The 16,120-nt window shown below is 43.4% G+C and overlaps 1 protein-coding gene across 1 annotated transcript in view; it reads right to left on the reverse strand.

Annotated features, from left to right (window-relative positions):
• LOC141084354 (disintegrin and metalloproteinase domain-containing protein 9-like) overlaps positions 1–16,120 on the reverse strand; it is a 135,152-nt gene that overhangs the window by 111,853 nt on the left and 7,179 nt on the right. The window contains exons 4-5 of the mRNA XM_073569048.1: positions 15,344–15,422; positions 14,966–15,042 (exon numbers count right to left, since the gene is read on the reverse strand). Coding sequence (XP_073425149.1) covers positions 14,966–15,042; positions 15,344–15,422 — 156 coding nt within the window. The remainder of the gene's footprint in view (positions 1–14,965; positions 15,043–15,343; positions 15,423–16,120) is intronic.

Genomic DNA, 16,120 nt, shown 5'->3' on the forward strand with positions numbered 1-16,120 from the left:
ATGCTTCTATGGTTTATATAGATTGTATTATTATTTCCATTCTTTGTATAGTTGTCTTGCATTTGCACTGCTGCCATCTGCTGTCTTTTTCCTATATAGCAGCCTGCAGTTGATTAATCCTCATGGCATGCCTTCCACTTCTGGGTCAAGGTTCAGCTCTTCTCTTCCTTCTAGCAGCCATTGTTAGTTTCACTTTCTCTGGGAGAGACATGCTTGTACCGAGCTGTGAAAGGCATCAGTTTTTCGACCACTTTGCTGTATCACTTCGTTAACAATCTGCACGTCTGGAGATCCTATTGTATTACCAATCATACGCTGTATGTCCAGATTTCCAATTAAACAAGTCTGGACTTCACAATCCCTGGTGTGCATTATCTTTCTGGACGCTGAGCAACATGGCCCTGTCTGCCCTGCATTGAGGAAACAAAGGTAGGACCTCTCCCAGCCCATATTCACCAGCCACATCTTCATTCCTGTCACGCCGCGCTCACCTGGGGCGGGACCTCGGCCCTGACGTCATCTCTCCCGGAGCCGCGGTCACTCCGGGGGTCCCGCCGGGTGTGCACGCGCACCTCTCGTACGCTCTGAACCTGCACTCTGTCTTGTACTTAGTCGTGCCTCCTGGCACACACTCTGATCCTGTGCTCTGTCTTATACTCAGTTGTGCCTCCTGGCACACACTCGGACCCTGTGCCTTGTCTCATACTCAGTTGTGCCTCCTGGCACATGCTCTGATCCTGCACTCTGTCTTATGCTCAGTTGTGCCCTCTGGCACACACCCTGCTCCTGTACTCTGTTACACCTCCCGGCACACCTGCTGCCTGACTCAGTGCTCTGACGTGCTCCTTGCACGCATCCTGCTTCACTCACACCCGGACGTACGAAGTCTCTGTATACCACGTGTTCCCGTGTCCACGCTTTACACGTTCCTGCAGACACACTCACCCACTCGTGTCTCCTGTGAGCCGGCCGCCTGGTGCCAGCAGTCGGGGTACCTCACCCCTGGGGCTTGCCCCTGACACTCCCTGTATAGGGGGTGGTCTTCACTAGGTCAGCTCGCCCTGGGAGGGTTGGTGCCACGACCCAGAGGGTCCACTCCAGGAGTCGTCACAGTATAATCAGGCCATGGACCCCGCTGGTCCCACAGCTTTCGTCCAAAAGGAACTGGTGTTCCTACGGGAGAGTCAGACCAGGATCATGTCCTCTCTGAAATCCATGGAGTCCCGTTTGTCGGCCATGCAGTCCTCTGACCCTGGGAATGCTTCGCAGCTGGCCAGCCTCCAGCAAGAACTCACACAGCAACGCGACACCCAGGTCCATATCCTCAACTATATGGCGTCGGTAGACAGTCGGCTTCTTTCCATACAAGCCGTTTCTGCCCAGTCCTCGGCCCCGCACCTGCTGCCGCGCCTCGGCAAGCCACCCCGATATAGCGGGGACCCTAAGTTTTGTCAAGGATTTCTGAACCAATGCCGGTTACATTTTGAGCTTTTGCCGCAGCACTATCCTACTGAGCGCGCCCAAATTGCCTTTATTGTTTCACACTTAGAGGGGGAGGCGTTAGCATGGGTGAACCCCCTCTGGGAGCGCAATGACCCACTCGTTTCTCAGCTTTCCACCTTTTTGGACACCTTCCGCAAGGTGTTCGACGAGCCGGGTCAGCGGGCCTCTACCACCGAGTTTAAACAAGAAAAATTATAGCCAGCTCACCCAGTTAGACGTCCTTAGTGGTTCTGCTCACTGCCAGGAAGCCGCACGGAGTTGTAATGGGAGAGGCACACCCATGTTGCAATAGAAACAAAAACCAGCAAATAATTCCAGCGGATGCTTCCTACTTGGCCATAAAATCCATTTTATTTATATCTTTTAAAATAGTTCCATGTGGCAGAAACCCAAATATATACAGGGGGTCAGAAGAAAAAAGGGCACACTGCTGCTTTATGCGTGCAGACTACGCGTTTCGACCTTACTAGGTCTTCTTCTAGGTCTTAAGTGTGAGCAGTGTTCAAGATAGTAATATACCCTGCTTCCAGGAACTTGATCCAATTACAAAATTTGACTTAATTAAAATAGGGTGTATACCCTTACACAGGGATAAAACTTTGTTAAATACAAAATGTACTACATATTCAAAGCATATCGCTGCAAAGTGCCCTTATTTTTATCTAATACATTATTATTCACATCTTATATTTGTTCTTAGATATCACAAAGTTTACCATATGAAAGTGAAAAAGTTAAAACATGTCAGAGATTACATGATAGACATTATCCAGATTGGAGTTTAACAAGAGCAATATCAATAGTGGATAATGTGGATAGGAAAAAATTATTGCAAAATAAAAGTAAAAATAAGAATAAAAAATTTTCTAATAGAAATAGTGAAGAAAATATTACTTTTAGTACTGAATATACACCACAATATACAGATATAATTAAAATAATAAAGAAATATCTACCTATCCTAAAACAAGACAAAGATTTGGATAAAATTTTAGAAAGAAATAAAATCAGATTTGTCGCTAAAAAAGCGCGTTCGATTCAGTCTATTTTGTCACCTAGTGAATATAACATTGTTGACCAACAAAAATCTCATACTTGGCTTGATTTAAAGGGCTTTTATAAATGTGGAGCTAAAAAATGTAAATGTTGTAAATTTGTAAATAAAACAGAAAAAATAGTTTCAGTAAAAAATGGTAAAGAATATAATATTAATAGTTTTATCAATTGCAATACTACTAATGTAGTTTATTCTGTTGTATGTAATAGTTGTAAATTACAATATATTGGCTGTACTACGGGCTCTTTGAAAAAAAGAATCCGTAGACATTTATCTGATGCAGTAAAAGAGAATATGATAGGAGGCTCTGCAGTTTCAAGACATTTCTGGTATGAACATAAAGGAAATTTGAATGATTTGTCCTTTTATGGTTTAGAGAAAGTAAAGAAATCCTTACGGGGAGGTAATAATAGAAGGACTTTATTAAATCGTGAAAGTTATTGGATTTTTACACTGGAAAGCCGTATACCTAATGGACTGAATAATAGGTTAGATTTGATCAGTCAATTCTAAATGGCAGGTTTTCCAATGGTAAAATATACATATATATATATATATATATGTATATATATATATAAAAACACTTGAATTTTCCTTCCTTTCCCCTTTTTATTGGTTTTTTTTTGTTTTTGTTTTTTGTTTTTTTGTTTTGTTTTTTGTTCATATGGTAAACTTTGTGATATCTAAGAACAAATATAAGATGTGAATAATAATGTATTAGATAAAAATAAGGGCACTTTGCAGCGATATGCTTTAAATATGTAGTACATTTTGTATTTAACAAAGTTTTATCCCTGTGTAAGGGTATACACCCTATTTTAATTAAGTCAAATTTTGTAATTGGATCAAGTTCCTGGAAGCAGGGTATATTACTATCTTGAACACTGCTCACACTTAAGACCTAGAAGAAGACCTAGTAAGGTCGAAACGCGTAGTCTGCACGCATAAAGCAGCAGTGTGCCCTTTTTTCTTCTGACCCCCTGTATATATTTGGGTTTCTGCCACATGGAACTATTTTAAAAGATATAAATAAAATGGATTTTATGGCCAAGTAGGAAGCATCCGCTGGAATTATTTGCTGGTTTTTGTTTCTATTGCAACATGGGTGTGCCTCTCCCATTACAACTCCGTGCGGCTTCCTGGCATTGAGCAGAACCACTAAGGACGTCTAACTTGGTGAGCTGGCTATAATTTTTCTTGTTTGAATTTGTATTTTGAGACATTTAGCCGTGCACATAAATCCCAGCTTTTATACAGGGGGTAAAGTTTTTGGACTCATATCTTATTAAACTAAAATGACTGAAAATACAGGTCAAAGTTTTGAAGACATTGAAGATTACAAGGCAAGGTTGAATAAATCTGCCTCTATATTTCAGGGGTCTAAATCGAACCCAGGACATCTAATGAGTACATCAGTGGAATTGACCACTTTAATGAAAGATTTGGAATTGAAAATGTGTAAGGAATTAAAGATTTGGTGGGATCAAAATACCTTACAATCCTATTATGATAAAAATATGGTCCCCAGAGGTCTCCGTATAAAAAAAAAAAGAGTTACACAGCAATATGATGAAAACTTTCACAAAGACTGGGATGGAATACTCAGTGACTGTTCCTTAAAGTTGATACAACTAATAATTAAGGAAGAAAATAAACAGTTGGAAATAGTAAAAAAAGAGATTAAAACTTTACAGAACAGCATGCAAAGATTTACAGCTACGGAGGAATTTAAATTATTAAATAATAAACTTAAAAATAATCTGATGATTCTTTTATGTTGTTATTCGATATATGTTATTCTATGCCTGTTTGTGGGTTCTCTAGTTTTTAAATTTTTTTTCCGTACCTGTACAAGGTTGTTTATTCCCCACTCCCTTCCCTCCCTTCCTACCTTTCTTTCCCTACCCTGTTTATTTCCAAAAAACCAATAAAATTATTTGAAAACAAAAATAATCTGATGAAATTGGAAACCAAAATTACGGATTTGAAAAAGAAAAAATATGAAAGAGATTTAGAGGACTATAAAAACAATAAGGTTTACACATGGGTTAAACCAATGCGATCATCATATGGTAATTATAAAAATTTAAAAGGAAAGAAAAAAACCATATTGAAGGAACCAAGAGTTACCTTTCGAGAGTTAAATACCACATTGGAAACCACTGTGTACTCCTCAGAGGAAAACATGGAATCCTCTGATGAATCCGGAGAAGAAAGAAGGACTATGCTGGAAAATTCTTCTAATGCGGCATTTCCAAAAAACGGAGGAAGCGGGGAGGGAGGAAGCACTGCAAGAAAGGGCTACAACACACGGAAGAAAAATCGTATGAAACAATGAAACCAATCTGGAATTTATCCAGTTATTTGTTAACAGAGGCCCAAATCTCAGTGCTTTCCAAAGGTCTTAGTTTTGTTCCCACTAATCAGTTTACTGTCTTCAGAACAATACTGGATGTTAATCGTCTAGCAAGATCCCTTACCTTGAAATGCCATTTCAAAGAACAGGAGATGGTAGAACAGGCTATCTCCATTGAAGAGAATATAGAAGCAGATAATTTGTTTTTATTTGATGAACAGATCGCCTTAATGAATATGAATGCAATGAAAAAAAGTGGGAATTTAGAAGAAATCACACTTAATCAGGACTTTCCTATATCTAATCCCTCCTTTTACCCTCTGAAATCCCGGCCGCCTATTTTGGATATTTTTCAAGAACTGATAGAGAAAGAGTTGATCAATTTAAATAATGGTATTGGTAAAATCAAGAAAAGAGATAATTTGACTTATAAAGAAAGGATAGGTTTGGAGGAGTTAGAAAAAATCAAGATTTATTAATAAGAAAAGCAGACAAGGGAGGAGGGATAGTCCTGATTAATGCAGGTTTATATGAAAAACAGAATTTGATGGTATTACAGAATGAGGATTCCTTTATTGAATTAAAACAAGATCCAACGAATAAATTTAATTTGTTAATAAAAAAATTACTAGACGAAGGGGTATATACTGGTGCCATTAGTAATAAATTAAAAGAATATATGTATATTGAGTTTCCTATAATACCTATATACCATTCACTCCCGAAAGTTCATAAAAACATTTTTCCCCCACCACTAAGGCCCATAGTGGCAGGTATAGGAAGTTTAGGGGAAAGATTAGGTGAGTGGGTGGATTTTTATTTGCAACCTTTGGTAAAAAATATTCCCAGCTTTATGCGGGATACTAAAGCAGTTGTAGGTATGATGGAATCATTTGAATGGCAACATACTTATTCTTGGGTCACCTGTGATGTCATCGGTTTATACCCTTCGATACCATTTAATGTAGCAATGGCAAGTTTACATTACTATTTGGAAACCTATAGTAATTATAGAAAAGAGATAAAAGATTTTTTGTTGGATGGAGTTAAATTTTTATTGGAACATAATTATTTCAGATTTTGTGACAGATATTTTCTCCAAACAAAAGGAGTTAGTATGGGTGCGAAATTCTCACCATCCCTGGCTAATTTAGTCATGGGAAGATGGGAAGAAAAACACCTATATAATGAACAAAATCCTTTTAAAAATCGCATCATTTGGATGGGACGTTATATAGATGACCTGTTATTTGTATGGAATGGGATAAAAAAAATCATTAGATGATTTCAACGAATATATTAACTGTAATGAATTTAATCTAAAATTTACTTGTATTTATGATAGTCATAAAATAGATTTTTTGGATATCACTCTTTTAGGAAATGCAGAAACTAAGAAAGTAGATATTGCTCCATTTAGGAAACAGACTGCATCAAATACAATTTTACATGCTGATTCATGTCATCCAGCACACACTATCAAAAATATACCAGTGGGAGAACTAATTAGAATACATAGAAATAGCTCAAATAAGCAGATTTATGAAAGTGAAAAAGTTAAAACGTGTCAGAGATTACATGATAGACATTATCCAGATTGGAGTTTAACAAGAGCAATATCAATAGTGGATAATGTGGATAGGAAAAAATTATTGCAAAATAAAAGTAAAAATAAGAATAAAAAATTTTCTAATAGAAATAGTGAAGAAAATATTACTTTTAGTACTGAATATACACCACAATATACAGATATAATTAAAATAATAAAGAAATATCTACCTATCCTAAAACAAGACAAAGATTTGGATAAAATTTTAGAAAGAAATAAAATCAGATTTGTCGCTAAAAAAGCGCGTTCGATTCAGTCTATTTTGTCACCTAGTGAATATAACATTGTTGACCAACAAAAATCTCATACTTGGCTTGATTTAAAGGGCTTTTATAAATGTGGAGCTAAAAAATGTAAATGTTGTAAATTTGTAAATAAAACAGAAAAAATAGTTTCAGTAAAAAATGGTAAAGAATATAATATTAATAGTTTTATCAATTGCAATACTACTAATGTAGTTTATTCTGTTGTATGTAATAGTTGTAAATTACAATATATTGGCTGTACTACGGGCTCTTTGAAAAAAAGAATCCGTAGACATTTATCTGATGCAGTAAAAGAGAATATGATAGGAGACTCTGCAGTTTCAAGACATTTCTGGTATGAACATAAAGGAAATTTGAATGATTTGTCCTTTTATGGTTTAGAGTAAAGAAATCCTTACGGGGAGGTAATAATAGAAGGACTCTATTAAATCGTGAAAGTTATTGGATTTTTACACTGGAAAGCCGTATACCTAATAGACTGAATAATAGGTTAGATTTGATCAGTCAATTCTAAATGGCAGGTTTTCCAATGGTAAAATATACATTTTATATATATATATATATATATATATATAAAAACACTTGAATTTTCCTTCCTTTCCCCTTTTTATTGTTTTTTTTTTTTTTTTTTTTGTTCATATGGTAAACTTTGTGATATCTAAGAACAAATATAAGATGTGAATAATAATGTATTAGATAAAAATAAGGGCACTTTGCAGCGATATGCTTTAAATATGTAGTACATTTTGTATTTAACAAAGTTTTATCCCTGTGTAAGGGTATACACCCTATTTTAATTAAGTCAAATTTTGTAATTGGATCAAGTTCCTGGAAGCAGGGTATATTACTATCTTGAACACTGCTCACACTTAAGACCTAGAAGAAGACCTAGTAAGGTCGAAACGCGTAGTCTGCATGCATAAAGCAGCAGTGTGCCCTTTTTCCTTCTGACCCCCTGTATATATTTGGGTTTCTGCCACATGGAACTATTTTAAAAGATATAAATAAAATGGATTTTATGGCCAAGTAGGAAGCATCCGCTGGAATTATTTGCTGGTTTTTGTTTCTACCACCGAGTCTCTCTTTAACCTCCATCAGGGTACGCTACCGGTGGGACAGTATGCCATCCGTTTTCGTATCTTGTCCTCCGATCTCGGTTGTAACAACGAGGCTCTCGTAGGGAGGGATCTTTTGGCGTGGCCTGTCCGGTCGGATCAAAGACGAACTGGCAGGTCGGGATACTCCCACCTCTTTAGAGGATCTGATCTCTCTGGCGACACGCATTGACCTGCGGTTTCAGGAACGTGCCCGTGAATCAGCCAGAGAGAGGAGCTCCTCTCACCTCCTTCGTTCCTGCCCCACGAAGCCGGAAAACTTCTCCGCCTAGGGTTGGTAGGAGAGGCCTCCCTAGGTGTACGTGATCCCTCTCCTCCCCTGCTCGTGTCCGTGTTATTGAATCTCGGTGCCAAGCGTTATTCTGAGGAGGCTTTTCTGGATTCTGGAGCGGAGGGGAATTTTATCACACTCGAGGCGGTTAAAAAATACCGGATTCCTGTCAGATCCCTGGAGACTCCTCGGTCGATAGTTTCGGTCAATGGTACGTCCATGGAGGAGACCGCTACCCAGGCCACCGAAGACATCGAGCTGCAGATCGGAGCCCTGCACCGGGAGAAGATCTCCTTCCTCGTCTTGTCTACCATGTCTCACACGCTTCTTCTAGGTCTCCCTTGGCTACGGACTCATGAGCCAACCCTGGACTGGCGGTCGGGCGAGATACTCCGTTGGGGACCGTCCTGTCAGGAGAAGTGCCTGTTGCCCGTCCATCCAATGAACTCTGCCTGTCCATCCCCGGCACCTACAGGTCTGCCGTCGGCTTACTGGTCCTTTGCAGATGTCTTCGACAAGAAGGAGACTGAGACTCTGCCCCTCCATCGGCCATATGACTGTCCGATTGACCTCATTCCTGGTTCTACGCCACCCAGGGGTAGAATATATCCGATATCCCCTGCTGAAACCCAAGCTATGTCTAAGTATATCCAGGAGAACCTTGCGAGAGGTTTTATCCGTAAGTCCTCCTCGCCCGCGGGAGCGGGATTTTTCTTTGTCAAAAAGAAGGACGGCTCCCTCCGTCCTTGCATAGACTACCGAGGCCTGAAAGATATCATGGTCAAGAACAAGTACCCATTGCCATTGATCCCGGAACTCTTTGACCGGCTTAGAGGAGCTCGAATTTTCACCAAACTGGATCTTCGCGGGGCCTACAACTTGATCCGCATTCGTTCCGGTGATGAGTGGAAGACCGTCTTTAACACCAGAGACGGTCACTACGAGTACTTGGTCATGCCCTTCGGCCTCTGCAATGCCCCAGCGGTGTTCCAGGAGTTCGCGGAAGGACATCTTCAGGGATATGCTGTACTCCTGCGTGGTAGTCTATCTGGATGACATCCTCGTTTGTTCTCCAGACCTCTCCGCCCAAAGAAAGAACGTGCGTCAAGTCCTCCAGCGCCTGAGGGAGAACCGCCTTTATGCCAAGCTCGAGAAATGTGCCTTCGAGCAAACGTCCCTGCCATTCTTGGGGTACATTATCTCAGAATCAGGTCTACGCATGGATCCGGCAAAGGTGTCCGCCGTCCTCGATTGGCCACAGCCCCAAGGGGTGAAGGCAATCCAACGCTTCCTTGGTTTTGCGAACTACTACCGACAGTTCGTTCCTCATTTCTCCTCGTTGGTTCGCCCCATCTCATCCCTTATCTGCAAGGGAGCTAACCCAAAGGCTTGGTCCTCTGAGGCTGAAGAGACCTTCCAGTCGTTGAAACAAGCCTTCGCCGCTGCTTCGGCGCTTCACCGACCTGAGGTTAGTAGACCTTTCACTCTCGAGGTGGACGCATCCTCTACCAGGGCTGGCACAGTCCTTCTGCAGAAATCCTCTTCTGGACATTTTGTCACCTGTGGCTTCTTTTCTAAATTATTTTCCTCCACTGAACAGATCTACTCCATTGGCGACAAAGAGCTATTGGCCATTAAATTGGCCTTGGAGGAGTGGAGGTACTTACTGGAAGGCGCCATACATCCATTCAAGATCTTCACGGACCATAAGGACCTGGCGTACATCCAGTCCGCACAGAGGCTCAATCCTCGGCAAGCCAGGTGGTCCCTATTCTTCGCCCGCTTTGACTTTGAACTACATTTTCGGCCCGGCGATAAAAACGTTATAGCGGATGCGTTGTCAAGATCATTCCTGTCGTCTGATGCAGAGGAAGAACCCTCTCATATCATTGATCCATTAAAAGTAATTACCGTGGCTCCTGTCAAGTTAACCACGTTACCTCCGGGAAGAACCTTTGTGGCTGAGAATAACCGAAAACGAGTGTTAAATTGGGGACATTCATCCAAGATTGCCGGCCACGTTGGTGTCCAAAAGACTTTGGACTTATTCTCTCGCTATTATTGGTGGCCTTCACTCTCCCAGGATGTTCAAGACTTTGTGGCATCTTGCCCGTTCTGTGCCCAGAACAAGATACCCAGACAACCACCCTCTGGTCTTCTGCTCCCGCTTCCCGTTCCGTCGGCTCCATGGCAGCACATAGCCATGGATTTCATTACTGATCTGCCTTGTTCTTCCGGTTGTACTGTGGTCTTGGTGGTTGTAGACCGATTTTCAAAGATGGCCCACTTCATTCCTCTTCCCGGACTACCCTCTGCTCCTGACTTGGCGAAGATCTTCATTTCCCATATCTTCAGGATTCACGGCTTCCCCCAGCACATTGTGTCAGACAGAGGGGTCCAATTCACCTCTTGGTTCTGGAGAGCTCTATGCGGACTCATGAAAGTGTCATTGGATTTCTCTTCCGCCTATCACCCCCAAACCAATGGGCAGGTGGAACGTACCAACCAGATCCTTACATCCTACCTCCGGCATTTTTCTAATGCTCATCAGAATGACTGGGTCGGTCTACTTCCTTGGGCTGAGTTTGCCTACAATAATCACTCCAGTGAATCGTCTACCAAGTCTCCTTTCTTCATCGTCTTTGGACAGCATCCCAATGTGCCTCTACCGGTACTTCCTGTCTCAGGGGTACCTGCTGCCGATTCTCTGTCTGTGGAGTTCTCCAGGGTATGGCAGGAGACCAAAACCGCTCTCGAGAAAGCTCGGGACAGAATGAAATTACACGCTGACAAGAGGCGCCTGGACGTTCCTCCATTTCTCCCTGGTGACAAGGCGTGGCTCTCCACCAAATACGTCCGCCTTAAGGTACCATCTTACAAACTGGGTCCCCGTTACATTGGTCCTTTTGAGGTCCTCAGGTGGATTAATGATGTTGCTTACAAATTGAGGCTGCCTCCTTCACTCCGTATTCCTAATTCCTTCCATGTGTCTCTCCTTAAACCTGTGGTTCTTAACCGATTTCATCCTTCTCCAGGCCACACATCCCAGCCTGTTGGCTTGGGGGATGAGTTTGAGGTGAATGACATTTTGGCCATGAAGAAGGTGAGAGGGAGAACCATGTTCTTGATCGATTGGAAGGGTTTTGGCCCCGAGGAGAGGTCATGGGAGCCCAGGGAGAATATCCACGCACCCCAGATTTTGTCTAAGTTCCTCTCCAGTTTTAGAAAGAGGGGGCGTAAAGGGGAGGGTACTGTCACGCCGCGCTCACCTGGGGGCGGGACCTCGGCCCCGACGTCATCTCTTCCGGAGCCGCGGTCACTCCGAGGGTCCCGCCGGGTGCGCACGCGCACCTCTCGTACCTAGGTACCTGTCTCCTTCATGTTATGTCTGCGCTTGCGCGCTTTTCTCAGTTCGGTCTCCAGGTCAGTCCTCTCTATGGTACTGGAGGACTTGACCCGGAAGCTCTCGTGATCATGTGCTATATCAGGCTACCTCTTCCTAGGGGAGGTGCCTGATTATTGTTGTGCTTCCTGGCTTGGTCTGCCGTGTCCCTGCCTGGCTGTGCGCTGTATTCAGGTCCCCTGCCTTGCACTCTGTTGTGCCTTTTGGCACACGCTCTGAACCTGCACTCTGTCTTGTACTTAGTCGTGACTCCTGGCACACACTCTGATCCTGTGCTCTGTCTTATACTCAGTTGTGCCTCCTGGCACACACTCGGACCCTGTGCCTTGTCTCATACTCAGTTGTGCCTCCTGGCACATGCTCTGATCCTGTACTCTGTCTCTTACTCAGTTGTGCCTCCTGGCACACGTTCCAATCCTGCACTCTGTCTTAAGCTCAGTTGTGCCCTCTGGCACGCACCCTGCTCCTGTACTCTGTTACACCTCCCGGCACACCTGCTGCCTGACTCAGTGCTCTGACGTGCTCCTTGCACGCATCCTGCTTCACTCACACCCGGACGTACGAAGTCTCTGTATACCACGTGTTCCCGTGTCCATGCTTTACACGTTCCTGCAGACACACTCACCCACTCGTATCTCCTGTGAGCCGGCCGCCTGGTGCCAGCAGTCGTGGTACCTTACCCCCTGGGGTTTGCCCCTGACACTCCCTGTATAGGGGGTGGTCTTCACTAGGTCAGCTCGCCGTGGGAGGGTTGGTGCCATGACCCAGAGGGTCCACTCCAGGAGTCGTCACAATTCCTCATGCGGGGACAGAACAGAACAACCTGAACCAAAGTCTGTGTCTGTAGGCAAACACAAATCAAAATACCCGACAATGTGCATACAACCCCTGTACCCTGACTACCAACTACACCCTGTGTCATAAGAATAGGGGAAAACAGACATGACAAAGTGTAATACTCACCAGGCCGCATGGGAGCTGTGATTCCACCAGTCGGAAATACAGCATCCGGATGGCTGTCGTGGGCTTCGGTGCCTGAACTCCCATCAGATGGATCTCCAGCAGGTGGAAATAAGGGAGGGGGCCATAGCCCTGAGGTCCTGTAAAATGTGGAGGTCCTGGATGGAATGGACCTAATGTAGAGGGTAGACCAACAAGCTGTGGTGCCAAGGGGGAACCCTTGGCAGCCAGCCCACTGTCTGATATTGCTGAGGAGTGACTCTGAAGTGGGTCCTCACTGTTAACAGAAGCAGGCTGCCAAATAAGCACATCAACACAACTGCCCGCCATTGATGACACATTTTCCGTTGAGTCAGCGGTAGCAGGCCCGTCCCGGTAGCAAGCAGAGGCCTGCAAACACCACAGAGCTAGGCTGTGCACCTGGATTCCTACCGGATGGGGCCTGGCAGGGAGTCTAGATCGCAGCACATGGGCCAAAGGGTCCCTAAAGGGGCTTTTGTGCCAATGCCTAGCCCATGGAGACTGGTCAGAGAACAGTTGAGTGTGGAACCAAAATCAACCCCCCAAATCCGGCAGGGATAATGTCGCCGCCATCCTCGCTCCACCGTCGATAATCCATGCCACATGCTCGTCTAACCAGCCTGTGGGTTGACTGCTGGCAGCCATCCTCAGCGATTCTAGGTGCTGATCCAACGATGACATCTTGAGGTAAGGTGACAGATGTGACAGGGCTAACTTGCTTGTCTGGCTCAGGGAGTGGAAAAGTGGCAAACTCCTCCCCTACACCCCATTATAAATGTCCCATCCCCCAAACCCTCCCACATTAAGTCTTGCCCCATCTCCTCAAAACCCTCGTTATGTCAGCCTCCACCCATTGTGGTAGCCCAGTGCTTCGGACTCTCCTATTTTCTAGTTCGACACTATGGCGAGAAAACCCTTGAAAGATCCCTCTTTCAATGAAACATTACTTGGACTGTGCTTTCCAGTAATTATCCTGTAAATAGTAAGTGAAGTGAACTGTACTCTAGTGACTGTTACCTCTGTCTTCCGGTCGGTCAGGAGCTGAGCTCATAAGATGGCGGATAGAGACAAGAGTGGTGTCAGTGACTCTGGAAGACAGCAGGTAGTGAGTATATTATTAGAGGAAGCGAACTTACATTTGTGACACCATTCTGGCATTGAAATTTTAAAAAAATAAATCACTGGACTGCTGCTTTCAGAAAAGAGGTGTATCCAGGTGCCTTCAATTGCACTAACACCATGGATGCTCTAACACTAACACACAGACATCACCTCTATTGGAGTGCGCTCGGGTGAGGCATAGCCTGTCTCCATGAGTGCAACCTCCTACTATTGACAATTGTTGTGGAGACAAGGGAAGTCCAGCACTCCACTTTGTGAGACTACTATCTGCTGCCAGTGGAACTCAATATCCCAGCTCGCCATCTGCAACATCTGGCGTCTCTCCTGTGGAACAGAACACTTTCATGGTCACACAATGCAAGGTTAGTGTAAAGGCCCCGTCTCACATAATGAGATCGCTAGCGAGATCGCTGATGCGTCACCGATTTTGTGACGCAACAGCGATCTCGCTACATGTGACACATAGCGGTGACCGCCCCCCCAGCTGGATATCGCTGATCCTGCTCAAATGTCCTGGGCCATTTTGTCATCGCCAGCGTCCCGCTGGCCAGCATGCCTCGCTCTGTTTGACGCCGACGAGCGACCTCCTTGGCGACGAAGAACTCAGGGACGCAGGCGGGAATTGTTCAGAATAGCTGCTGTGTGACAACGCACCAGCGATCCTTACCAGGTCGCATCATTGTCGGGATCGCTGGTGCGTGGTTCAAGAGATCTGCCTGTTTGGAAGCTTACTAGTGACCATGCAGCGATGCACCAGCGATCCCTACCAGGTCGTATGGTTGTCGGGATCGCTGGTGCGTCGCTATGTGAAACGGGACCCTAAGAGATACCAGCGGGAAGTAGGGTAACTTCAAGCTTGTGGACCTCAATGTAAAATCTCCAACAGGGCCCCCAGGTCTTTATTACTATTGGTTTTCTCATATGGGCCAAAAGGACCATTTGGGCCCCCCCCAGGTTCCAAGACCGAGTACAATTCCAATCCCTTCACCCAGTATAGCTATGCTCCTGGCAGCAGGGAAGAGAGGACTTTGTAGAACATGGTAGAAGGAAGGTAATACCCCAGGGATTGTGTACACCAAGAAAGGAGACAATCATACAAAGATTAGAGTGTGCCAAGGGGCTAAGTGAGATCACACAGGCTGTACTGAAATGAAGATGGCATATGCTACAGTCATATAGTACAACTCTGTCTTGTCTGCAGATATTAGATTAAAAAAATCATAATATATCCCTAACTTGACCAAATATTTCATTTTGTAGTTTAAATAGACGTTAGAGATACCGAAGTCCTAAACATGTCCTCAACGTAACAGATGACCCAGTGGATTCCAGGATCTGACCAGAATGGTAGCATTCACCCTAAAATTAAACAACATTAGTGGTTACTCATAGGTTTAATGTTAGTTATTTTATTACAGAGTAACTAAAAAGCAGAGCAGCGAAAAACTATGAAAACATATGAAGACTTTGTCCATAGCAACCAATCATATTTGAGCTTTTATTTCTTTTAATTTTTCTTAATGCAGGTCTGAGAAAGAAAACCATTGATCATATTGGTTGCTGTGGGCAACATCTTTGTTGCCAGGTATGTGAAGACTATATATTACTTTTATTGGTGATACTGGATTATATCAATGAAAATAAATAAAGTAAGACCAACCATGCTTAAAATAAACTTCAGCAGCCACTTGTCCACATTGCCATCCACAAATACTTGAAAATCATTGGCCAAAAAAAGTCTGAAAGGCAAATAAAACAACAATGTTTAGAGCAGCAATTCAGCTCACATAGTCATGAGAAAAAGTAAGTACACCCTATTTTAGTTCTATGGTTTTATGTATGCGCAAATAATGAAAAAAATTAGTCCTTATAAGGTAAATGAACCCCAACAAATGACAAATTACACAGTATTATTTATTGTAACAAAAATTGGGCCAAATGCAGGAGAGTTGTGAGGAAAATAAACTACACCCATGAATAAATAGCTTGTAGAACAACATTTAGCAGCAGCAATAACTCAAAATGATAATTTTCTATATGGCTTTATCAGTTCCTCACATCGTTATGATGGAAATTTAGCCCATTCTTATGAACAATGTTACTTAAAAGGGTTGTTCAGGCATTCGTATTTGATGAACTAAATACAGGACAGGTCATCAGTGGAACATTGGTGGGGGTCCAACACCAGGTGCCCCCACCATTCAAATGGTTTTGTTCCAGTGTTGGTTGGATGTAAACATTGTAGTGTGAGCAGGTTGCGGGATGCAGTGATGGACAGGAGGCAGAGCAAGGGTTAACAATTTTTAATGAACAGGGAATACTCCACGCAGGGAGGTAATGGGTAAAACAGGGGAATACTCATTCTAATAGCAAAAGGATATACATGCAGAGTTCACGAATAAAGGATCAGTTAAACAGCGGTTCCAGTAAGCAAGTT

The sequence above is a fragment of the Dendrobates tinctorius genome, unplaced genomic scaffold, assembly GCF_039654945.1.
Source record: "Dendrobates tinctorius isolate UK_male_01 unplaced genomic scaffold, ASM3965494v1 ptg000022l, whole genome shotgun sequence".
Lineage (NCBI taxonomy): Eukaryota > Metazoa > Chordata > Amphibia > Anura > Dendrobatidae > Dendrobates > Dendrobates tinctorius.